Source organism: Mustela lutreola, chromosome 6, assembly GCF_030435805.1.
Source record: "Mustela lutreola isolate mMusLut2 chromosome 6, mMusLut2.pri, whole genome shotgun sequence".
Classification (NCBI taxonomy): Eukaryota; Metazoa; Chordata; class Mammalia; order Carnivora; family Mustelidae; genus Mustela; species Mustela lutreola.
This window is the reverse complement of record NC_081295.1, coordinates 10,240,872-10,265,982: the sequence shown is the minus strand read 5'-3', so window position 1 is coordinate 10,265,982 and position 25,111 is coordinate 10,240,872. Positions and strand designations below refer to the sequence as shown.

The following is a 25,111-nucleotide window of genomic DNA, read 5'->3' as shown; positions in this document are numbered from 1 at the left end:
AGGAATTTAAAATTTACTCTTGGCTAGAGAGACAAATGCATCAAATACATATATGTAATTATTAAATATAGTAAAACTTTTAAAATAATACCAGTGTGTAATGCAAGGATGTGTATCATCAGCCTAATGGTGCATACATAAGACTTTAATGCATGTAGTTTTATGAGGTGGAGCGTGTTTTATTTTTTATTTTTTATTTTTTATTTTTTTAAAGATTTTATTTATTTATTTGACAGAGAGAGATCACAGGTAGGAAGAGAGGCAGGCAGAGAGAGAGGAGGAAGCAGGCTCCCTGCTGAGCAGAGAGCCCGATGTGGGACTCGACCCCAGGACCCTGAGATCATGAGATCATGACCTGAGCCGAAGGCAGCGGCCCAACCCACTGAGCCACCCAGGCGCCCCTGGAGCGTGTTTTAAATCTTGTTATATCTACATGTATGGCAGAGTGAGCTATATCAAATTTGGGTTCATAACATATTTATATTTTGATGGCGTTACAGTTTTCAACCCATTCACATGTATACATTTATTCCTTCAACAGTTACTTACTTAAAAAAAAACAAAATACTCGGGACGCCTGGGTGGCTCAGTGGGTTGGGCCGCTGCCTTCGGCTCAGGTCATGATCTCAGAGTCCTGGGATCGAGTCCCGCATCGGGCTCTCTGCTCAGCGGGGAGCCTGCTTCCTCCTCTCTCTGTCAAATAAATAAATAAATAAATCTTTAAAAAAAAACAAAAAAAACAAAAAAAACAAAATACTCACTCACTGAGCTTCTATTCTGTTGTCAGGCGTTCTCTAGGTAAAAAACATACAACGGCGAATGAGATAGCAAGGTCCCTGCTTTTGTGAGGTTTACATTTTAGGGATAAACAATCAAATTTCAGCAGGTTATAGCGGAGAGGAAGAGGGGCTTTCTGAGGATACAACACTTAAACTGAAGGTAGGAGTGATGTGAAGGGAACCAAAAATGAGAAGATCTGGTACAGAGTGTTCCAGGAGGAGGGAGCAGCAAGTGCAAAGGCCCTGAGGTTAAAAACAAAACAAAACAAAACCATTTTTAGGAATGGAAAGGAAGCTGGTGTAGCTGAAACACTGTGCACGGAGGGACAGAGGTGGGATTATGGACCAGTGATCCAGGCAGAAGCCCCACTGTTCACCTGCTTATAGACCACAGGGAAGAATTAGGACAGAATTTTATGGTCTTGGAAAATTTCAAATAGGACTAGAGATGGAGGAGGACTTAGTATGTAGATATGCAAGATCTTTTAGAATTGCCTTTACCATCATAGTGTTGTTGCCTGGAACTCTGCCAGTGGATCTGTGACACTTAGAGTTCCCTGATGTCCAGTCGTACAGTGTTGGCTTTTGCTGTGCAGCAGACCAACCCATAACTTAGCGTTTGGAACAGCCGCCATTTAACTCACTATCCTGTTGGACAGTTCTGTTTGAGCCTGAGTTCTCGTTTCTGCTGGGCTCATTCTCCCTTCAGTCCGCTCCTGATCAGCTAAGTGGCTCTGCTTCTTGGAGTGGACTGGTCTGAGGGTGACGTGATAGCAGAACCAATATGTCTCTTATCCTCCAACAGACTCGCCTGGGCTTGTTTACATGGTATCTTGTTGACTTTCCAGAGAGGGATTAGAAGTATGCATTCACTGGCTTTTGATTCTTGGACTTGGAGTTGGTACAGTATGATTCTTAACTGTGCTCTGTTGATCTGAGCAGATCACATGTCTAGCCCAGCTTAAAGGAGTAAGGAAATAAAGAGATTTCACCTTTTGGTGGAAGGGGTTGTAAGCTCACACTGCTTAGTGCTGGCTCTTTTTACACACTCTTGATTCACACTCAAGGCCTTTGTTCCTCGGAGCCATCATGAGTTTGTGATTGCTCTGTGAATGTCAAGTGAGGGTATCCTCATTCAGAGAACCTAATTAGAAAGAAGAGTCTGACCCTAATGCTGACAACCTTTCTTTTAAATGTAATAGCCTAGGATATGAAGACACAGCTAACCTCCTAGTGTAAAAGATGATGTGAGCATAATTATAACACGTCCACTGTCTGTCCTGAAATCTTTTTTTTTTCCAAAATATTTATTTATTTATTTGACAGAGATCGCAAATAGGCAGAGAGGCAGGCAGAGAGAGGAGGAAGCAGGCTCCCTGCTGAGAAGAGAGCCTGATGCCAGGCTCGATCCTAGGGCCTTGGGATCATGACCTGAGCTGAAGAAAGAGGCTTTAACCAGCTGAGCCACCCAGGCACCCCTGTCCTGAAATCTTACTACACTGTATTTAGTATAGTAGAAATGTTCTTTGGTTGCAGAGGTGAAATTTAGCATTGCTATTAATATTTACTGGCTCCTTAACTAGAGACAGGCTTTTAGTTAATTTTAAATACATTCAGAGGCTGGTGGTTCTACTCGCAACATTTAGCAGTAGAAGGCATCACTGTGTGTTCTCTTACCAGCTAACCAAACATTGAGCGGTTTCAGCAAGCTGTGTCCTTGAGTTGTCATGTGGCCCGTTCATGCTAATAAGGAGAATGAGGAGAATTAATAAGAGAAGAATACTGGCAGGGTTTTACATGGTTTTTCTTTTTAGTGTTCATTTTCTCAGTGGATTACAAAACGTAAAAAAATACTGAAAGGTAACAGTAAAAATAACAAGCAGAAATAATAAAAAGACAAAACAACTTCCTCACTTGCTAAAATAAAACCTTGCAACCCGTGTTAGCTGCTCTGTGGTGGGGAATGTGAGGGAGAGAGGTGGGGACACGGCGAGGGAGAGGCTTGTCCTGCAATTTAAATTGTCATCAATCCGGGGACATGGTTTTAGAAAACGATTTATTTATTAACGTCTGCTTCTCCTTAATGGTATATTGCTCTTTCTGGCCCATCCAAAGCAGGACACAGCAATCTTTGTAAGTAGGACAGTGTTTCCATTCCTCAAACACCAATCTAGACAAAAATTATTTTTTTCAAGAGCATCTGAATTCTCAGTGATTTACTCGTGGACAGATACTGGGACTGCAAAGTCTATCAGGTTCTTGGTGACTATTTTCAGTCACCTCCCCTCAACTTCCGTCTCCCTTTAGGTTGAAGACCTCGCAGGTAATTTTGCTCTTCCCATCCCTACCTGGAACTGGGGGCAAAATTTGTATCATTTTAATGTTTAATTATGGTAAAGATGTGGTATCTCTGATCACTGGAGAAAACAGTGGATCATTCTGCACATAGTTATTCAAATGGAAAATTAAAGCTGAGTCACCTCTTCCCCTTGTTATTTCAAAATAAATTACAGGGGCGCCTGGGTGGCTCAGTGGGTTAAGCCGCTGCCTTCGGCTCAGGTCATGATCTCAGGGTCCTGGGATCGAGTCCCGCATCGGGCTCTCCGCTCAGCAGGGAGCCTGCTTCCTCCTCTCTCTCTCTCTGCCTGCCTCTCTGCCTACTTGTAATCTCTGTCTGTCAAATAAATAAATAAAATCTTTAAAAAAAAAAAAAAATAAATTACAGATGGGCCAAATACTTAAATGGAAAAAGTGGAAGTCAAACATATTAAAAGAAAACATGAATGAGTATGTAAAAAATCCTGGAGTGAGGAAGACATTTTTCCGCATGGCACAGAAGCTAGAAGGCATGAAGGAAGCAAATGGATAGATGTGAATATTTATAATGTCAAATTCCTGTTTTTAATTCTTTTTAAAAATTTAATGTGTTTATAAGCGTAAAAGACTTCACAAACAGGGAGTTTTTTATGATTATGTAACAGTCTAGCATATGAAATACCACACTTTATTTAACCATCCCCAATTTTTGTACATTTTTGTTCTTATTTGTCATTATTTTTCAAATAATGGCATAGTACACATACTTTATAATTTATGAACAGTTGATCATAAATTAGATCATAAAGATATATTTCTCTAGCAAATAGATTATGACATTTACTTACATTTCTGTGATTATTATTGACACTGGACATTTTTTATGTTATTGACTTATTTTATTAACTACTTTTAATGGAACAATAAACACATGTGCATAGCGAAAAATCTTGTTAACGTTATAAGACAAAATACAGTGAATGATTTCTCTCCCTTGAGGTAATCATGGATGTGTCTCTTGCATGTCTTCCCAGAAATGGTCCAAGTATAAAGCATATAACCCACCCCCACTTTAAAAAAAAAAAATACAATTGTTAGCTTACTGCGCACACTGTCCTGATTCTTTTCACTTAATGTAACATCATAGAAGTCTCAGCTGCATGCATAGATTTACCTCCTTTTTATCAGAAGTATTTTATTCTATGGCTTGGCTGTATGAGGACTTATTAAACACTCCCTTGTTGACAGTTGTTTGATTGCAGGATGTTTTCAGCTCTTTGCTGTTAACAACTCTCGTAAACAATTTAGTAAATATTTTTGCACTTGGATATCAGTAGAATTATTGGCTTAGCACTTAATCACGTGCATATACATTTTGATGGATACTGCTGTGTTGCACACTATTCCAACTTACGTTCTCATAATGAGCGCAAGGCCATGGTGGGATTTCCCATGCCCTTCTCAGTGTTGTAATTATCAACATTTTTAATCTTGTTACTCGGTGGTGAGAAAAGTAGGATAGTGTTAGGATCTTGGATTTGCGTTCCTTTAATTATGAATAAGATTCTTCATATATGATTATATGCCATCACTGTCACTTTACTTTTTGTGACAGTGTGATCCTGACTTTAGGAAAAATGTTTCTCATTAAAATGGGACATACTTTTGGCATAGCTTTATTTTAATGGAAGCGCTGCTGGATATTAGTATCCTATGCTTTAGAAGTGAAGTTTAGAAAGGACTTCAGAAGTGATTCAAGGAAGAAGAGTCCAATCACTTTTCACTTCCAGATTCGTGAATTCACGTTTTCCTGATTTTCTTGATGGAATGATTAGAGGTTAGAGTGGTTTGCTTTGATTTTTGTTTTTTAAAGATTTTATTGATTTATTTGACACAGAGAGAGCGTGCCCATGCACAAGCAGGGGTGGGGGGAAGGGGCTGCAGGGAGAGGGAGAAGCAGGCCTCCTCCTGAGCAGGGTGGGGGGTAGTAGGGCTCCATCCCTGGACTCTGGGATCATGACCTGACCTGAAGGCAGCTGCTTAACCAACTGAGCCACCCAGGCACCCCTGGTTCGCTTTGGTTTTGATGGAGGTCGGGCTTAGCAGGCTACACGGGAGAGAAGAGATGACTTTAAAGTTTTCTACAGACGGAATCCTTTTAGGCAATGGTGTTCTACAGTGTTGACGGTGGCATCATTTGAAATAACAGGATCAAGTGGAAAGGGCCTTTTCTTGGACTTAGGAAGCCTCTCCTTTGCTAGCCTGCCCACACCCATTCACACCTTTGCCCCTCAGGACCCCTGACAAATTCTTTCCGGCGATGCTGGTAGGGCTTCTCATCGGGGTACTCGGTCTTTGCATTTGTTAGAGCCTGTGTGTGGGGAGAACATTGGGTATCGTGTCCAAATTTTACAGTGCATAAAACCTGTGGCCTTTTCTTCCGGGTGGTTTTTATAACACCGCTGGTTTTAAATCTTCCCGAACCGAAGTTTGAAAAGAAAAATGACACCGTGAATAATCTCATCTGGTCCTTTCCGAATATGAATTTTTTTTAAAGATTTTATTTATTTATTTGATAGAGATCACAAGTAGGCAGAGAGGCAGGCAGAGAGAGAGGAAGGGAAGCAGGCTCCCTGCTGAGCGGAGAGCCTGATGTGGGTGGGGCTCAATCCCAGGACCTTGAGATCATGACCTGAGCCAAAGGCAGAGGCTTTAACCCACTGAGCCACCCGGGCACCCCATGAATTTGTTTTTAAATGATTGTTTAAGTACATTTCATTCAGGTATTCATACCTGAGTAAAATTCAGCACTTTTTGGCTCTTACAGTAGCATTAAGCACAATACCTTGCATGTGGTAAATATCCAGAAAGTCTTTGTTAATGAGTCAGGTCAATGTAAACCATCAGCATTTTCTCTTCCCAGTACATTATTAAGTCTTTCCACTGAAATATACTAATTTTTTCCAGTTGTACATTCCTGTTTTAGCTTCCAATTGTAACTGTTTTATAGCTAAATTAAATTTGATGGTAATGGTTGGTTAATAACTAAAATCCCAACCAATAGATACAAATCTACTCCTAGCATGTGCGCATATATATATATATATATATATAAAATTTAGATATATAAATAATTAATTACAGGTGTTTTAGGTTTGTGAAATATAAAATACTGATTATCTTTTTTAAAAGATTTAAATTTAATTGATGATGAAGGGAAAAAAGCTCAGCTGATCTCTGCTGATTGTTAAGTTTAATGACTGCTACCTGAAAATTGTATGTGAAGGTTGAAATACTCCCTTACTCCCACTAGAGGGGGATTCCTTCCAACTTAGGTAAAATGTTCTTAGGTCCAACATGAAAACCTTTGTATGACATTGATCTTCATTTTTTATGAAATTGGAGTTAATTTCATGTTTTTAAAATGAACTATTTTTGTGTTGGACTTGAAATATGAAATCCTTCAGAAACAGAAAATATAAAATACAGTTCAGTAGAACTGGAGTACATATGTATTAAGCCATAGTGCTTTTGAATAAAACAAAATACACTTTTTAGGTTGGTCTGATGAAATTGGTCAATACTAAGGAATCACAAACCTCCTCAGCCTTCCTAGATCTAGAGCCTGGGGTGGAGGGTGAGGCTCACCTTTTGAGACCCACCTCCTTCCTCCAGTCTCCAAGGTCTGTCTGTGTGTCTGTCTAATGACGTAGCCACATGGACAGTTCCTAAATCCCACGTGAAAACTTTGGTTTCGCTGTTATCTCAAGTGGTCAAATATATCGGAGCCATATCTTTAAATTGATTTCTATTAGCTTTTGAATGTCTTGCTACTTGGACTTTTATAATATGTTAAGCAAGCACAGAACTCCCTTGGGAATGGTTTTTGCGGATTTAAACTTCTAATATATTGTTAAATAATTGTGTGTGTGTATTAAAATATCACATCAAAAGAGTGAATGTACCTAACATTAATATATGCAGATACGATCTATGTATATAATTTAAGAGTAAATGTCATAGGATGTTTACAGTATTTAAGCTTCAGCGAATTTGTTGTTTGTCCATGGCTTTAACTAGAGTCTTCAGTGTTGGTTAGTCTTCAGTGTAAAGTTATTTGAGGTTAGTAAGCTAGTGTTGTGAAAGACAGGATTTAGGAAATTCAAACATGTAAATTGCCAATAACTGTTGCTTCCCCCTCCCCCACCCTGCAACAAAGTCTATAAGATGATCTTGCTTCTAACTCGAACAATTAGCTTTGGAAATCAAAGTGTTAACAGACATACTGCCAGTGAATCTTACAATGATTTTGTACTACAGTTGATCCAACATTTCACGTTTGATATCAGCAACATATGGTTTTCATCAAAGTGAGGCTGGTCATCTTCCCAATACCTAATCATGTGTTTCTCTTGCTTTATGCCCCAGTCTCTATCAGGTACCAGGTGGTGGGGGAGCCTCACTTTCAGCCAAGCAGTTGGAGAATACAATTTCTTGCTCATTTCTCTTTTGACCCCTTTACTTTTGTACTGGATGACAATCTTCCTGAAATGATCTTCCTTTCTGTATTTCCTTCCCTCAAGGGAAGAATCCAATTTTGTTTTATAGCAAGATACATTCGATAGGCCTATGTGCCTTCTGCTTAAACACCTACCACAAAGGCCTGATTTTAAAAGGTTGAAAACGCACAGTGTAGCCGGCAAGTCTGATATTAGTGCCCCGCCCCCTGTCTTCTGCAGACACTTAAAAATATTCATATTCTGTTGCCTTCTTTCCTTGCTCTTTTCCATCATACATTGGTACTTTGTAGTAGTCAAAGTTAAAAGCTCTACACACCAGACTGAATAATTATGTTTAAAAAACAGTAATTATCAATACACGTCTTGTTCCATGCAGCTTTTTAAATTCATGTTAATGAGCTCTGTCTTCTCATGCACAAGACTGACAAGCAATTTTGAAGTTTTGCCATCATTTCACAACTTGTTGCTTAGACTCTGCCTGCCTTTTCCTGAGTATTGCTTCCAGGCACTCTTGCTCTGCAACATTCCAGAGACTCAGGACTACCCACTCTGATGGGAGCAGGACAAGAAATTACTAGCAGCTTCGTAAGCATGATGAAATTGCTTTACGAAGCATAACTTTCCCCTCACTGTCCATAAAAGATCACAACATATATGCAGCATCTCATGATTTAACTACGAAAGTTGATTCTTCTGACTTCTAGATCATTTTGAGGAACTTACACCACCACTTGGACATGATGGCAAACACATTAATTTGATAGGCGCTCGCCCTGTTTTAAATCTGGAACCCAGGGCAATGACCTGTGTTTATCTTGAAGAGAATCCCAGATCTTTCTTTCTTGATGCCTGACGTAAATTGAATACCAGTTTTCTCCAGATTCTTAGTTCCAGGCCATGCCTGTGCTCTGGCATCTGCGGCTAGACTCGAAGAACATTTTTGAGAGTGCCTAAATTATTTTTTCCTTATGATTTCAGGTTGAAGTCTTGACCTCGGAGGATACCGCCTTTGGACTCAAGGTGTGTAGTCTGATGTAGCTTTTTGGGTAGGTTTCTTCAGCTCCCCCGAGTGGATCGAAAGCCTCAACAGATAGAACTTGTTTTTATTATCAAATGCAGAGGTTCTAGAAATCTTCCAGAGTTCAAGATGTCCCCTCTGTTATCATTCAGATTAGACTATGGTAGTATTTCCTTTACCTTCTTTCTCTGATGTCGGGAATATAAGAAACAGTACAGGAAACAAGAGTTTCATTTAGTAGTAACTGACCTTTAAGTTTGGATTAGCTGGGGAACAGGATCTACTCAGTGGCTCCCAGTCTGGGGGGGCACTGCAGTGCCACCCGGAATGTTATGGGAGCACTATTTCAGTTTGCCACTCGACTTTCATTAATCCATTTATTCGTTATTCCTGCTTCACATATTTTTTGAGCCCCCCTTTCCAACCACGACTAAATTAAATCTCAGTTCCCACCCTTCAGTTGCTCACGATCCGTTGGGAGGCCTATAAAGAGATCAGTTGTCCTGTAGCTTCCTTGCCTCCCTGCCAGAGCTATGCGGAGGCTTGTGGGAGTGGGAGGGACCGAGTGGGAAGGCATTCTAGGAGCTTGATCCCTTGAGAGAGTGGATTATATTTAGGCAATCGAGGAGGACAAGAGAAACGAGAACTATTTTCAGGTCAGAGGACAATCGTGAAAAAAAATGGGAGGGAGCTAAAAGTACTTAAATTTTGCCTGTGTGATAAGATCGGAGGTTGAGGAGGTTAAAGAGTTGAATTTTATCCTATAGAAAATGTGAAGCTATTAAAACATTTTAAGCCAAGTAGTGGTTGGATTTACAACTTAGATGATTTTGGCCACTTTGTGGGGGATGGATTTGCCAGAAACCAAAGAAGGGCAGTTGAATGCATCAGGGGAAAGGCAGTGCAGACCTGAGCCAGCAGAGTGGGAGAGGAAAGAAGTCCTTGGGCAGTGAGTCTTCGGGACCTGGTGATCACTGGGGTATGCAGGATGAGGAAGAAGTAGGAGCCGAGAATGAACCAGAGGAGGAGATGGTGGGGTCCCACGGAGAAGGAGCACACCGTGGAACAGTCACAGATCTTAGAATCACAGTCTTCCAGACCTGTTGGGTTTTTATCGGATTGATTTGCCTTTTGGACATATTTGCTAGTAATTCTTAAACTGCAAAAGTAAATTGGTAAGAGGCACTTAACTGGGGAGCCTGACTTCATTTTCACGTAGAGATAGAGAAGTACAGTATAGGGGCCATCCATTACTTTGGAAGTCAGGAGCTGAGAACAGCTGTTGGAAACTTGAGAGCACATGGTGTGGGTGATGACTCCTCCTGACTCCTCCATGTGCTCCATCTTTGGCATAAAATGAAACATTAGTTGTATTTTTTCCAATTTTTTTCTCTTCTTTCCATTTTGGATACTTGGCATTTTATTAGGACAGATTAATAGTTGTGCTGCAATTAGAGGTGGATGACATTGTAATACTACCAAAATCAAAGCCGTCCTGAGGTTATAAGCTGAGCAAGGTTGATGTCATAAACAAATACAAAGTTAAAAGTAAAAAGATAAGACTTTATAAATATTGAAACATGTGGTAAGCAAACTCGGGTTTTGCCTTAACACATTTCTGTTATTTCTGTATCTGTCAAAAGTGACTAAAGAAAATTCTAGTTAGACGTAGAGCTAATTCAGTAATATTTGCTGTGTTTAACATATTGTCATTGTTGGAATTTTTCATTTTTTATTTAATGCCTAGCATGCATGCATGCAGCATATTCATTGCATATTTAATAAACCTGTAGGGTCAGTTCTTGTGAACTCATCTCCATAATCCTTCATACTTACTGAGTCGGCGGCAGAATTACGAAGATTATTGTACCAGCAGCTCTCATGGTCCGCCCCACTGTGTAAAAGGCTTTGCATTTGTTTTATGGCTAAACTAGCAGATTGCTTTTGCAGTCTTCAATTCAATTTGTAGAGACAATAGTTTGAATTTTTTTCCTGATAATTCAGCGATTTTTCAAAGAATCAGGAGTTTTCCATCTTTGCGTATGGGTACCCAGGTGCTGACATTTGTAATTAAAAATGAGAAATTTGAATTTTTGTTACTGCTTCATTATCTGCATGTCAGCAAATACTTTTTTAAAAAAGATTTTATTTAATTATTTGATAGAAGCACGAGTCTGGTAGGAACAGAGGGAGAAGCCAACTCCCTGCTGAGCAGGGAGCCCAACACAGGGTTCAGTCCCAGATCATGACCTGAGCTAAAGGCAGATGCCTAACCGATGGAGCCACCCAGGCCCCCCAGCAAATATATTTTTATCTTGTTTCTTAAAAGGTCTGGGTGTTCAGTGTTGGTCATGTTTCTGAACACTTACTCATAATTGACGTTTTTTTCCCCGTTTTTATGCCATTGGTAAAAGAACTCAGATACCTGGCTCCATGGAAATACATTAACGACATCACCTTCACCAATGAGTAGAATGCTGGAGTGTGCGTCTGCCCGGTGTGTGTCTCTGATCCTCTCAGTGCTGATTTTTAATGTGCTTTTGCTCTTTCTTTGCCTTTTTAATTTTTTTTATTTTTTTGGCACTATTGACTTATTCACCCCTTGGATGCTTCTCCTCCTAAGCCTGCAAGCTTCATATTTACTTAAGATTGAAGCATGAATTCCATCAGTCTTGCTGGAAAATAGCTTAAACACATTGGGACCCAGAGATACAAACAGCCTGCTTTTGTGTGTGAGTGTACTGACTGCGACGCAGGGAAGCGATTTCGCAGGCATTCCAGGTTCTCATGACCATTCACGCTACTTTGAGATTAATTTTTTTTTCAAGCTAATCTAATGAGAGATTGCTATGCTCTTATACATTGCAACTCTTAGTTTCTCAAGTCCCGATTCATCATTTTATTGGGCCTTTCTTAGTCAAAAGTAACTTGAATTTGAAATGCTAATGACAATACCACAGTACACACTCCAGCTGTTTTCCAGTGGTTCTCATTTTTCCCTCTGAAGTAAGGCAACTTTGATTTTCTGGAGTTTGTTTTCAATACAAGTTTGGAAGGATGCTTAATTAATTTAAAATCATGTGTACTTTACAAAAATAAGAATTGTAGTGAATAGAGATGCTTCAAAATAAAAGAAAAATGAGTGAATATATTAGCAAAGAAAAGTTCTACAAACTATACATCATTGATCTTGACTTTAGTTCTCATCAAGACTTAAACATATTAAGAAGTTTGTAATTCTCTAGAATAATAAATTCGGAGTCACAGAGGCAGACAACATGGGTTAGTTCTTTTTCAAGATAAGTATGTCTTCTGTGTCATTAATGCACTAAGTAAAGTTGCTAATGATTATGAGGTGATAAATCAGCTAAGGAAATATATATCAAATTATGCTATTAAACATAGAAAAGACTAAAAAGTTTGCTGCTTATGCATTCTACAAAGAGATTTATAGTAGAGAAGTAAAAAAGGGGAAGTTAGTAAAATATTCCTGGGTCATTTAAAAAGAAAGACTAGATAATTATAACTTTTCCATGAATTTCTTAAGAGATCTTACCAAAATCTAAATACATTACTTTCAAATTTCATGATCATGAATATCTTTTGTTTCTCGCTTATTGTGGATAGCTAAGTCAAGACTCATAAAGAAGCAAGATTTGTAGTTAACCCACTCCCTGTGAGTTAGGGGCTGTTGTTTTTCTCAATCCTGGGGAAGGAAATAGAATCTGACACAGCTAATGAGTAACAGAAGTGGGATGGGAACCAGGACGATCAGCCCCAAAGCCTGTTCTCTTTCTGGGATGTCCTAAGAGCCAGTGAGGTCCACACGGCTACCTGCCTCCTCACTTCCCATCTCCGCTCACCTGCCCGCACCTCTGCCCCACTCTCCCCTCTTGCCAAGGTCCCAGTCCTTCCTTTCATCTGACTTGCCTCTTTGCAGCCATCTGCCTCAGTTGGCCCCTTCTTCCTTCCCATGCCCTCTTCCCTTGGTTCCCCTGACTGCGCTCTGCTGATTTTCCTCCTATGTGCGCCGCCCTGAGTTCGCAGGCTTCCTTCTCCGCAGCCACCCCGGATCGCGCTCCGCCCGCCTCAGTCCTGGATTCTCCCTCCCTGGTGTTCATGGTGGCACCTCTACCTCCGGCTCCAGGGCTGCTTCTTGAATGTCTTGCTGAATGAATGAATATGCATAAAACCTAGACAAAGATTTAAAAATATCTCCCTGGTTCAGTACAACATTTTTTCTGGGGTGAATTCTTAGTACTTAGTTGTTTGGGCTATAACACAATTTGGTTACCAAAATCATTTTAAAAGACTTTTCCTTTTAAAGGTGGGTGAACGGAAATGTGTATGCTATATTATCAGTTGATTTGTTTTCCAGTTCGAGATGGGCATTCGACTTCCACACATCCAAAAATTACTTTGATGTGCTATTTTGGCTGGCATGTTCTTTGAAAAAAAAAAATTCTACATTTTATGCTCATTTTAATAATTTTTGATAGAAACTCTGACCCAAAAAAATGTACATGGGGTGGTCATTTTAAACTGATGGTAAGAAAAATCAAGGGTAAGCGTATCTGTTCTATAAAAGAACGAGAAGAAGAATGATGAAACTGTAGGTCACCGCAGGAGACTACAGGTGACAGAGCCCTTCACTCGTGGGCACCCTTCAGGCTGTTAGTACTGGATCCCAGCTCCTGCTGGGGGAGCAGAATGCCAGCCTGTCACCACCACCCCCACCTTACAAACCAAACCCTAAGGAGGAGGGCGTATAAAGCTCGGGAAGGCCTTTTCTCTAAAATCCTATTGCGGGACCTACACCTCATTTCGTCTCTTCCTTTCTGCATTTTCCCTCTTTATTTTCCTGTAATTATACCGTCCTAGCGTCCTTAAATTTACCCCTGCTGGATGTCCTCAGGATCCTCTGGTCTCACCTCCCTCCATGTTACAGATGTAGGGAGCTGAAAGCCAAAGGATTCCTTGTTCCCACAGTCATAGCTTATTACTGGCAAAAGGTGAGCATAGAATTCAGGATTTTAGTGATTTCATAATTTTTCCTAATATTTAAATAAAAAATTTTAAATATTTCCTCTTAATACTTAAGATTACTCACCTTTTAATCCTATTTTGGCAAAAAATTTTTTTAGTATTTGTTTTAGGCACCTAAAATTTAGAGGAAAGTCTAAGTTTAAATTATCTAAACTTCAGATTTGATTTGATTGATTTTTTTTTTTTTTAAGGGAGAGAAAGCGCATGCTCAGGCATACACTAGCGGGGGGGGGGGGGGGGGAGGGTGGGAGGAGGGGCGAAGGGAGAAGGAGAGAGAGAATCTTAAGCAGGCTCCATGCCCGAGATCACGACCTTAGCCAAAACCAAGACGCTTGGTCCAAATTGGACGCTTAACTGACTGAGCCATCCAGGCACCCCCTAAAAATCAGATTTTTGAAATAAATACTAAATTTGTGTACTCTGATGTATTCCTTTTTATCCATATGTTGATTGATTAAATATCTTAGGGAAAAATAACATCAGAGTTTAAGCTCATCTCCTAATCCCCAACATGGCCTCATAACTGTATTGACCTTTTACCTTCCTTCTTTCTGAACCTGGCCTTGTTCCTTGCCTTCCCTTCATGTACTTTCCGGTCCTCTTGTTGCATTTCACAGTCATCCTACCCTCAGTGTCCTTCCGTACTGTCCTCTTCTGTGCTGTCTTCCCTCAGTACTGCAGACTTCTGAGCTCCCAGCTCTGAGCTTACACGGCACTCGCCGCCTTCCCTGCTCCCTCCATGTCCTGCCCCGCACTTGGAGTTTCCTTTCCAGACTTCAGGCCCTTGGCTGCAGGTGAGGCGGATCAGATGGCAGGACACTCAGGCAGTGACCCTTGGACAGTATGGGTTTGAACCGTGCGGATCCACTTAACGCAGAGTCGTTCTTCATAAACGTGATACAGTACTGTAAATGCATTTTCTCTTCCTTAACGATTTTCTTAATAGCATTTCTTTTCTCTAGCTTCTTTTATTGGGAGAATACAATCCATGGTCCACATAACATACAAAATGCGCGTTCATCAATAGTGTGTTACTGGGAAGGCTTCCAGTCAGCAGCAGGCTACTCAATAGTAAAGTTTCGGGGAGTCAGAAGTTACACACCGATTTTCACATGTGCTGTCCTAACCCCATATTCTCCAGTGGTGAACTGTGCTTGGAACTTTCTCTTTGCCAACTTACTTCTGATCTGTATATGGGAAACAGCATGGTGTGGCCTGGCCCAACTCCCATTATGTGGCATTTTTTTCCAGCAAGATTATAAGCTTAGAGACTTCATTTTGCTCATCTTTTTATATCCGTATTGACTTGCACTTGGCTCCCAGTACGTAATTGGTACTGGTTATTTAGAGCTCTTTTGATGATTTAACAATTCTGATTGTTAAGAGCAGAAAACCTGTGATGTTAACTCAACATATTACTACTGCCTTTTTTTCTGTTCAGGGGTTTTTCTCACCGAGTCTCGCATTATCTCAGTTAATGCATTAGCCTTGGCATTCTGTATTCTAGAGCCTCACTGGAAGGAGATGTATTCGTTGTTAATGTGGAAGCTGTTGAGTGGTTCTGGTTGACTGAAAACCAGTTGGTTCCAGTTTATCTCACTATTAATTTAAATTTACCTTTGTTAATCCAAGTTCTGCAGTTATGTTCATTGATTTCATTCTGTTTCATTCCACGGCACTTCATTCAAACAAATACTTGTGGAATGTACATGTTATGAGCAGAGAATGCCGTGAGAATAATAAGCCCTTGGCTGCCACGGACCTTGCATTTTTGACGCAACTTTTGGAATAATCTTATGCCAGGAAGAAATTCTAGGGATGCAAGTGTATATTCTCCTTTTGGATCTAATTGTGTGCTGCTCTGTAGTGTTATTGCTTTAACTGACTGTTGTGGATTCCAGGGCGACGTATAAAACTTATTATAACAAAGGGATTAGTCATTTCCAAAAATAATTTCAAATAAAATAAAAACAAAACTTATTTGTCTCTTTAAAAATAAGGTACTTTTGCTTGTGGAAAATTGTATAGCTGGGGGAATCATAAGTCACCTTTGGGTTTAATCCTGGATTTTGATATCTCACCATCATGAAGAGCATCTGTATTTCCCTCCTTCATTGAAATGTAAAATGCTACAATGCGGTCTGTAACTATTTGTCCTTACTAGTGTAATGGCTAAGGAGGAACTGAACCAAAGCACTGGTAGTCTATCTCCAAATGTGCTCCTTTGGGTAAATAACGGAAAATGTGACCTTCTAGAAAAGTGGAACAGTGTTCACTTGCATTTTTCTTTCTTTTTTAACCAGTTCACCTGCATTTTTCTTTCTTTTTTAACCAGTTCACCTGCCAGGTCTCCAGCTCAATCCGTTCTCCTTGTTTATTTTGGTCAGCCGGAAGTATATTGTCCGCTTGGTAGTTACTAGCCTTGTGTAGCGATTTAAATTTAAATTAATGAAAATTAAATTTAAAAATTCAGTTCTTCAACTGTAATAGCCACATTTCAATAGCTGTGTGTTGGCCAGAGCTGGTCTAGAAAAGAAAATTCCAAGAATTCATAAGAACAAGACATAGCACATTTTATAATCAGAATTGCCATTATTTAATTGATAAACCCCCAAGGAGTAGAGCAGATAAGTAGAGAACAGAGGAGTTTGCTGCTGTAGTAAGGTACAATTATATATGTTATAATAATAACCACTGCCACCACCACCTCACCATGCCAGCATGTCCCACTGGAATTTCACAAAAAGCTTTTAAACATGGTTATGAAATAAGTCATTCTTTTGGTGACTCCTATAATGGGCCATTCATTGATATGCTTGGGATTATATAGGGAACACTAATACAGTACTGTGGGGGGCCTGAGTGACTCAGTCAGTTAAGCATCTGCCTTTGGCTCAGGTCATGATCTCAGGGTCCTGGGATCAAGCCCCGTTTTGGGCTGTCTACTCAGCACGGAGTCTGCTTCTTCCTCTCACTCTCCTCCTTTTGCTCGCTCTCATAAATAAATAAATAAATAAATAGATAAAATCTTTTTTTAAAAAATACAGTATTCTAGATTTAGAATGTGTAGCTTCGCATCATAAGAGGTTATAATCTATTAAAGGATCCCTCCTTTTGTTAATGTCACCACCTGAAAGCGTACATTAATCTTGGGCCTAAAAACACTTATCTTTTTTTCTTATAAAGCTTCAGTAACTCGGGTTCTTCTCAGTTGTTTGCATTTTCTAACCAGGGTGTGTTTTCTATTGAATTTATACTTGGCTAATGTGCTAAGTGGGTGTGAGTGAATATAACTTAGGTGAAAATACGTTTAAGGTAACAGTGTCATTGAAATGGAACCAGGACTTATTTACTTTTCAAAGTTTAAATCTTACTCAGAATACTTTTCAAAATATAAAGAATTTATTTTTGTATTTAAAATTTCTTATTTATTGAAAATCTACTAGAAATGTTTAAAGAAGTAGAGAACCAAGTTTACTCTTTACTGCTTGAGTCTTTGACTCTAAATTAAAATGAGAGAATATGTATTGGTGAAGCAAGACAAATTCCTGTATCTCCGTGAAAGAAAGACTGGAGAAGGGAAAAAAAATCCATAGCAATTCTCAAGTCGTGATTTGGGAATCCATGTTGAGTTGCTCCCTTCTTTTGTTAGAGAATTTCCCAGCCTCTCCTTCTGCCATCTGCTGGTGGTTCATACACTTGCATGTTTGATTTTAAAACAAATCTGCTTTATTCTTATTTAGGAAAGATTTGGGGGAAAATATTCCATTTATATTCACCTCTACTATTTTGGTGCAGTTTTGCTTGTCATGTTTAATTATCTTTTTAAGGACTGTTTTAGCTTCTTTTTCAACTCTGCCTTTAGAGGAATACATGAATATAAAATTTAGAAAAGACGAAAGACTATGAAGGCCAAAGCGTGCGCCATTAAGAGACAGCAGGCACAGACTTTCTGATTAAAGGTCTTGAGTGCGGGAAGGGGTTGCATGAGAGTTGTTGAGATCTTCCCCAGTTTCTGAATTTGGATTCAATATGGAATAGCATTTCTGTCCTGCTCTTTTGTAATTAAGACTCCTTAACTGGAAGTGAGCAGACCTGTATTTTATGCTAAATCTTGTAACAGGTTGGAAAATTGGTGACTTGATAAGGTTCTTTTTGGTCCTAAAACACCACAGTTCTTCTTGGGGTCATTAAGTCAAACCTTCAGTTCTGTCCTCATTTGTTATTCTTCTGATTTTTTCCCTCTACTGTTTACAGCCTAAGCCATTCTCATCATCTTGGGGAAAACATAAGTATCTTTTGTCTACAAACAAATCCTTCTATGAAATAAAGCAAAAAAATTTTAAAGGGAAACGAGGTATAGGAATTTTATTTCCTGCCACATTTAATCTCCTTCCCTAATCTTCAGCGCTATCTTGACTAATTCTAGAAACTTCGATTCATGGGTCAATTATTTGTTCATTTTCTCAAAGAGGAAATTCAGTATCCCAGAATATTAATCTCATTTTTTTTCATAATGAATATGGCTGAGGGATGTAAAGTGACATATTTTAGGCCCTGTTTAGTGGCATAGTAGAACAGAAATCCAGGTTTCTGCCTTCCAGACCAGCGCCCTTTACACAGAATCACAGCAGTATTTGGGATTAGTCTTCCCAGTAATGGAATTGTATCTGAGATTGAACGTTTCGGGATCGTCATTTTTACAGCCCAGAAAGAGTCTGATGTTAGCGATTTCATATGGTTCAATTCAGAGAATTAGGGCTCTCTTACATCCTTTTAGATCTGTATTCAACAGTGAAAACACTATTTTTCTTTAAAAATCTGTTTATCCTGATTGGAATGTGTATGTGCACACTGTTTGAAGTATTAGGTGATCACAAGATGTTTGCAGAGTTTAATCGGCATCAAAGAACCCAATAAGCTACATAACTCAATAAGGAGTGTGTGAGATTCCCATACGATGCTTTGACATTATATAAAAAAATAAACTATTTTATCATGAGCAAGTGTGTTCTTAGTGTGGAACGAGTTCCCTATCTCCTAGACCAAATGCTCACGTGGTCAGGTGATGGTAGAGGTCAGACTGGTTAGATGGCTTTCCTGATTGCATGGCAGGGTCGCTAGATGTAGTAAGTGCATTTGTGCAGAAATGTTTACTCTAACGGTGGTGAATATAGGAAAATGAGTGAAGGGGAGCTTAATGCAATACAATTCATGCCTGCTTTTGTCAGACTTACATTGTTTTGTTGTTGGCTTTTTTTTTTTTTTTTTTTTTTCAAAGGCTGTTAGAAATTAAACATGGCCCCAGTTACTGTGGATTTGAGAAGTGTCCTGTTTAAGGCAGGAAGGAGTTACCCTTGAAAGAAAGCTTATTTACTTGTATATTCTGGAGTTTGATTGACTCCATTTTTCTCCAGGGACATTATTTTGGCACTGTTTTTTGAGAACTTAATTCTCTAGTAATAATAAAAATGCATATATTCTCCTTGTCCCCACCCTCAAACACCTGTTCATTTGAGATGTGCACAGATAATTAGAGGCATGTTTCTGGGCTTGCCTATAAAATTCCTTAGCATAGAGTTACTGTGACGATATTAATAATCATCAAGCTGCTTAAGATTTTGTTGGGAGGAAGCAAAGAAATTATTCTAGAGGAGATGAGGGATGATTTTGATTGTGTGTGTTTTAGGTTCTCTCCGATGCCAAATTTTAAAGCCAGTTTTGTTTCTTCAGATGGTGAAAACCCTCCTCCTCCCCTCTTCCTGCCTTAAATCTGGCTTTTACCCAAGCCATGTCAATTTTTGCAAGTCAGTTGAGAATGTCAAAGTGACTGGTGTTGAAAGAGCCAATATGTTGGAAGATGCTTAAAGCCAAGTAGAACATTTATGTGAATTAAAGCATATATTAGGAGATGATTTTCAGAAATCAGATTTGGAGGAAAAAAAAAAACCTGTTGAATTAATACTTGCATACCAGATGTACCACTGATAAATGTGTGTAACAGATACTCCCCAAAAAGCACTAACATTACCATTTTACAACTGAAGTAATGTATCCTGTGGGTACATTTGCAAAGATATGCCAACAAAAATACATGCAGGGTTCTTGAAGTAATAATGCAAATAAAACATTTCATATTATAATTTTAAAGTAACAGGATTGGAAAGCAAGAAAAAGTCTGGGAGACTATTTGTTGTGTCTAAATTCTGCTTGTACTCTGGCCTTTTGACAGTTGGCTTTTTGATACTGGATAATTGTTTAGTGTCTGAATCGTCTGACAGCATAGAGGTTGAAAATCTCCTAAGTTCTGAATAATAAAAGTAATAAATAGATCTTGTTTGTTTCATAGAAAGAATGGCTGATTTTCATACTTTCCTGAATCCTGTTTGTGTCCTGGCTACTGTTGGGTCCTGTCACTAAGAGGAGGGTTTTACCATGTCTGATCTATTCGTTCATGCACAGACCAAGCCTCCATGCAACGTGCGTCCCTGTGTCGAGTCCCCGAGACTGGCTGTGAGTCCCCGAGACTGGCTGTTGGTCCTCGCTGCTCACGTTGTCCAGGGAGTCTGTCCCCCTGCTGACACTGGCCTCTGGCTGGCGGGGGCAGGGCACCTTCTCTCCAGGCCTGAGCCGACCTCAGGGGCAGGTTTCCCTTGGTCTTAGATAGGCAGGTCAAAAGCATGCAAGGAAGGGAAAAGAAGCACAGGGAGCCATAGGACTCCTGCTCTCTGTGACTGAGACAGAGCAAACAAAATCCTGCAGAAAATTTCAGTTTCTTCCAGCCAGGCACGGCACTTTCAAGCAGTTAATTGGCTGCTTCCTAAGGAGCCACGTACGTTTTTATAAGAAATTCCTCTTAAACCTCCCTCCACTCTTCCTCAAATTAAATTTTCATTTCAGAATGACTTTTTTTTGTATCTCATTGAGGGGCAGAGGAGGTGAAGAATGGAGTAGAAATGAATACATATTATTTAAAATGAGAATTAGATCTAGGCCTAGACTGGATATTGCATATTAAATATCATGGTAAAATTAATAAACTTATAAAAGTATTCTAAAAATACTCAGTTTCCTGAACATTTCTCAGAACTTAAAAACATATTTACTATATCTTAAATTTGTAATTCTAAATTTCTCACATTATGGTCTTATTATTGTCTCATTTAATTTTTAGTACCTTATAAACAAGTAAACTTATTTTCTTCAATCATCTTAATGTGTTAAATTATATTTAATATTGTCATAAGTTTGAGAAAATTGTGATGTGCTATTGTAGTATAAGAATAACAATACATATTCAATTACAGTTATTTCTTGTAATACATGAGTAATTTAGAAAGAAGCTGGGAAATCCTGATTTTTAAGATACAGAGGCTAGGGGGCGCCTGGGTGGCTCAGTTGGTTGAGCATCTGGCTGACTTGATTTTGGCTCAGGTCATGATCTCAGGGTCCTTAGGATCGAGCCCCCATCAGGCTCCCTGCTGAGCGGCAAGTCTGCTTGTCTCCCTCTCCCTACTCCCCTCCCCCTGTTTTCAAGCTCTTTCTTTCTCTGAAATAAATAAATCATCATGAAAACAAAAGATGCAGAAGACACTTTCACCACGTGAAAGGCTTCAGTTTTGATAGTAAATAAGTAATCTTTATAAACAAGTTAATATTTTGTTTTACCTTAGTGTGAGCTCCAAATAGAACTTCTAATGACATCATATTCCCGACAGGACTTTGTTTTCTGATTGACAGAAATTTTCCTTCTGTGCTATTTAATAGTATGTGCAAACATCTAGAATCACAAGTATTAATAAGCACACGGCACGCGTGAGTTGTAAATAGTTCCCGCCTGCGTGCACGTATGTACACGTTCTTTCCTTTTACATGGGACCTATGGAAAGGCTGACCTCCCGAAAGGCTAAGTTGGAAAGGGGAGGAAATGGAGATCTGCCAGGCTTGTTGGCTGGAGTCATGGACAAGAGCAAGGCCTGTCTGAACTGCCACTCAGTTTTTATTCTGCGAGTTTGCAGGGTTGGTGATTAGAGTGGCTTTCGCCCAATTATGCTGTGATTATTCTGCTGCACTGTAATTGACTGGGGAGATATGCTAATACCTGTCATTTGGGATGATAAAAGATGAGCGGGGGACGCAATGCATTATTTAGCTGGCTGTGTGATAGATGAGGGATGCGCAGAGTGCTTTAATTGCTGAGAAGAGAGGTTAAGCTGAACGAACGGATGAATTAGAAATGAGTTTTTTTATGGCTTGTGGAAAAGTGAAATAAAGGAAAATGTGTCTCAGACTAAAGGAGCAGATAGAAATGAGCACAACGAAACTAGATCCAGGCGGCTTGCTTTATCAACTTAAATATTAACAGAAAATGCAGCTTGGAGTTCAGTAAATAATAATCGGAAGGAGCGTATACAATAGATCCTCCTATTAAGCAAAAAAAAGAATCGTAAAGGAATTGTTTCTCTTTGAAACGACAATATTTATGATTTGTAACCTCTCGGATTTCTGCTGTGTTTTAGGTTATACGGAAACATAACGTGCAATGATTCTGAATTTCATGCCTCGTACCTTTTTGAATGTTAGCTTAGAGGTATCTACGTTCCTTGCGCCTGTGTGCCTTTCAGTAAATGCAGGCAGCCAGAGGAAGTCAAGAAAAAAAATGAATATTTATAACAGGAGGAGAATGTAATAATATAATTAGCGAGAGAGTGCACAACTGCTCCTTGAGTGCCAGGATCCAAGGCAGTCAGCCCTCAGATGGCAGGACGGTCCTCATATGCCACACATTTACGTATTGGTATTTTTATGGAAAAAATTAAGGGAAGAATAGTATTTTCCCTTTCTATGGTTGCCTTTTGTCACACCCATATATGATCTTGTGTCTGTATTTCACAGAAGTACTTCAGAATAGTCTGTTGTAATCTGCGTGGTTACTTATGTGATTGGGTGTGAGTATTTGGCTTTATTTTGGTTTTGTGCATTTAACAGGTAATGATTTTGACTACGTCGTCAGAATGGCCATGCGCCAACTGGAGGTTGAGGCCTCGCGCACGCCGTGCGCTTCCCAACACGTCATACTTTACTGGATAATGATGTAGGAAAGTGTGGTCCCCAACTGTGCTGTTTTGTCTTGTAGATGAAGCAGTGGAAATCCAGGTTGAATAGCAGAAGTTATATTTTTTGTCAAATGAAGAAAATGACCCTCCTATATTGTTGAATTATCTCCAGACAGTCCGACGTCCCCGAGCCTTTGTGACTCGTCTAGTATAGCAGAATTTATCAGGGAATGGCTTTCCACCGGGTTATTGAATGGTAATGGATCTGTCTAGAACAAAGCGTGCCTATTGGAATGGATGTCAACTGTAGACAGATGCTACACTCTGCTACTCACAGAAGTTTTGTTGGAGCTGATCGCTTCCCCCCAATATAATTGGCACCTCGTCCGCACGTTCCTTCTGAAACAAAGTGCAGTTTCCGTATGACTGTTTTTAATCACTGTCCTTCTCGGAATTTGAAGTAGACTGTTATAGCTCCCTTACTCTCTGAGATAGATAGGATCTTCAAAGAATGCTTCTGTACCCATCCTGGAAGGCAAAGTAGGAGTTACAAAGGAAAAGACATAGTTAGTCTCAAAGAACTTAAAATGAGATGGACAAAGTCAGGACAAACACAATGACTCATTAGCAGGCAACAACGGTACTTAACCTAGTGGTACTTAACAGTACCAGAGTTTTACAAACATCCGTTACACCGATTTAAAATACCCCGTTTTGGTTCGTACCACATTAAGCTAACCCCACAGTGAAAGATGGTGGTAGCCCCACAGGGTCGTGGGGGTGTCTTGATTTTTTCCTCATTGGTGGTATAGAAAGAGTAAGTAAACAATCCAATTCCATTTTGTACATCTTTTTTCCTAGTTCTAGAAGCTTCCAGGCAGTTAGTCAATCTTGAGACGTTGTGCCTAGATCTTGGCTGTAAATCTCATCCCTTGAATGTAAAAATGATTCTTTATTCGAGGTCCTTCAGTTTGAAAGGTTTGCTTTGTTTAATATGGTCTGAAAGAAAATCATGTTTGTGGCTTTTTGTTGTTTCCTTGACATAATGTGTCTCACTGTAAATTTGATTTATGACAGCATGAAGTTGCTCTTCTGTACAGCCTGAGGCCTGGGCACTGTGATGTCACCATTCCTTACCTTGGATTAAGTTCTTTCCCTTGGAAATTGCCTTGTCTTAAAAATAGAAGGCGGTGTAGAACAAACTTTTTTTTTAAGATTTTATTTATTTATTTGACAGACAGAGACACAATGAGAGATAGAAAACATACGCAGGGGGAGTGGGAGAGGGAGAAGCAGGCTTCTTGCCGAGCAGGGAGCCCAACACAGGGCTCAATCCCAGGACCTGGGATCATGATCTGAGCCAAAGGCAGACACTTAATGACTGAGCCACCCAGGCGTCCCTAGAACGAACTTTCTTAAATGTCCTCAGCATCTTCTGATATCCCTACTGCCCAGTTGAAGTGTGTGTGTGTGTGTGTGTGTGTGTTTAATGGTGATGACTTACCACTTTTTTTTTTTTTTAAGATTTTATTTATTTATTTGACAGAGATCACAGCAGGTAGAGAGGCAGGCAGAGAGAGAGAGAGGGAAGCAGGCTCCCTGCTGAGCAGAGAGCCCGATGCGGGACTCGATCCCAGGACCCTGAGATCATGACCTGAGCCGAAGGCAGCGGCTTAACCCACTGAGCCCCCCAGGTGCCCCGACTTACCACATTTTAAAATAACGTGGTTCCGTTATTTTAAGATAAAATTGTAAATACGATTATAGGATTATTGCCAGGGAAGGCGGGGGAAATGACGTGGTCCTTCTCCCTCGTGTGGAAGGCAGGCAGCGGGCTTCTCGCTCTAGGCCTGTGGACCTGGCTCTGGCCTGGTGAGCGCGGCCTTGTGGAAGGCCGCTGTCCCCGTGGAGCTGGGCGGGGGAGAGCCGCACATGCCCGCTTACAGTGACCTTGGACAAGTGGGCGTGCTCGAGTTGCTACAGCAGAAACCACTACAACAGAAGACACACGTTAGACATTTGGTTTCAGCTCAGGACACAGACGTGCGTTCCGGGTGCCTCCTCTCTGCCGTCTTCTCCCGCTGCCTCCGCCATGCCTGACTCCAGAGTCGGGATTTTCCCTGTCTACACTGTGCTCATCGCTCGCTTCCGTTTTTCGTTCCGTTTTCTAACTGGAGGAACGCGGAGCACCAGCATGCTGAGGAGGAAGCTCAGCTGACGGTCGGGAAGCAGGCGCCGACTTTCCCGAGAGCAGCCTCTCCCACTGAGCCCTGAGCGGGCTTCGAGAAACCCTGGGGGGCTTCAGGAGGACACCCAGGGGGGCTTCCCGGGGCGGGCACTGCTGCTGCTGCTGCTGGGAGCACGTGGAGGCCCTTT

General features: G+C 40.2%; 1 protein-coding gene across 10 annotated transcripts in view; it reads left to right on the top strand.

Moving 5' to 3' along the window:
- The window catches only part of ARID1B (AT-rich interaction domain 1B), a 439,398-nt gene that overhangs the window by 255,119 nt on the left and 159,168 nt on the right, over positions 1-25,111 (top strand). For 7 of the 10 annotated variants that reach the window (XM_059176677.1, XM_059176681.1, XM_059176674.1 and 4 more), the window contains exon 5: positions 8,594-8,635. The exons of the other annotated variants lie outside the window; for them this stretch is intronic. In XM_059176677.1, coding sequence (XP_059032660.1) covers positions 8,594-8,635 — 42 coding nt within the window. The remainder of the gene's footprint in view (positions 1-8,593; positions 8,636-25,111) is intronic. 10 annotated transcript variants of the gene reach the window in all.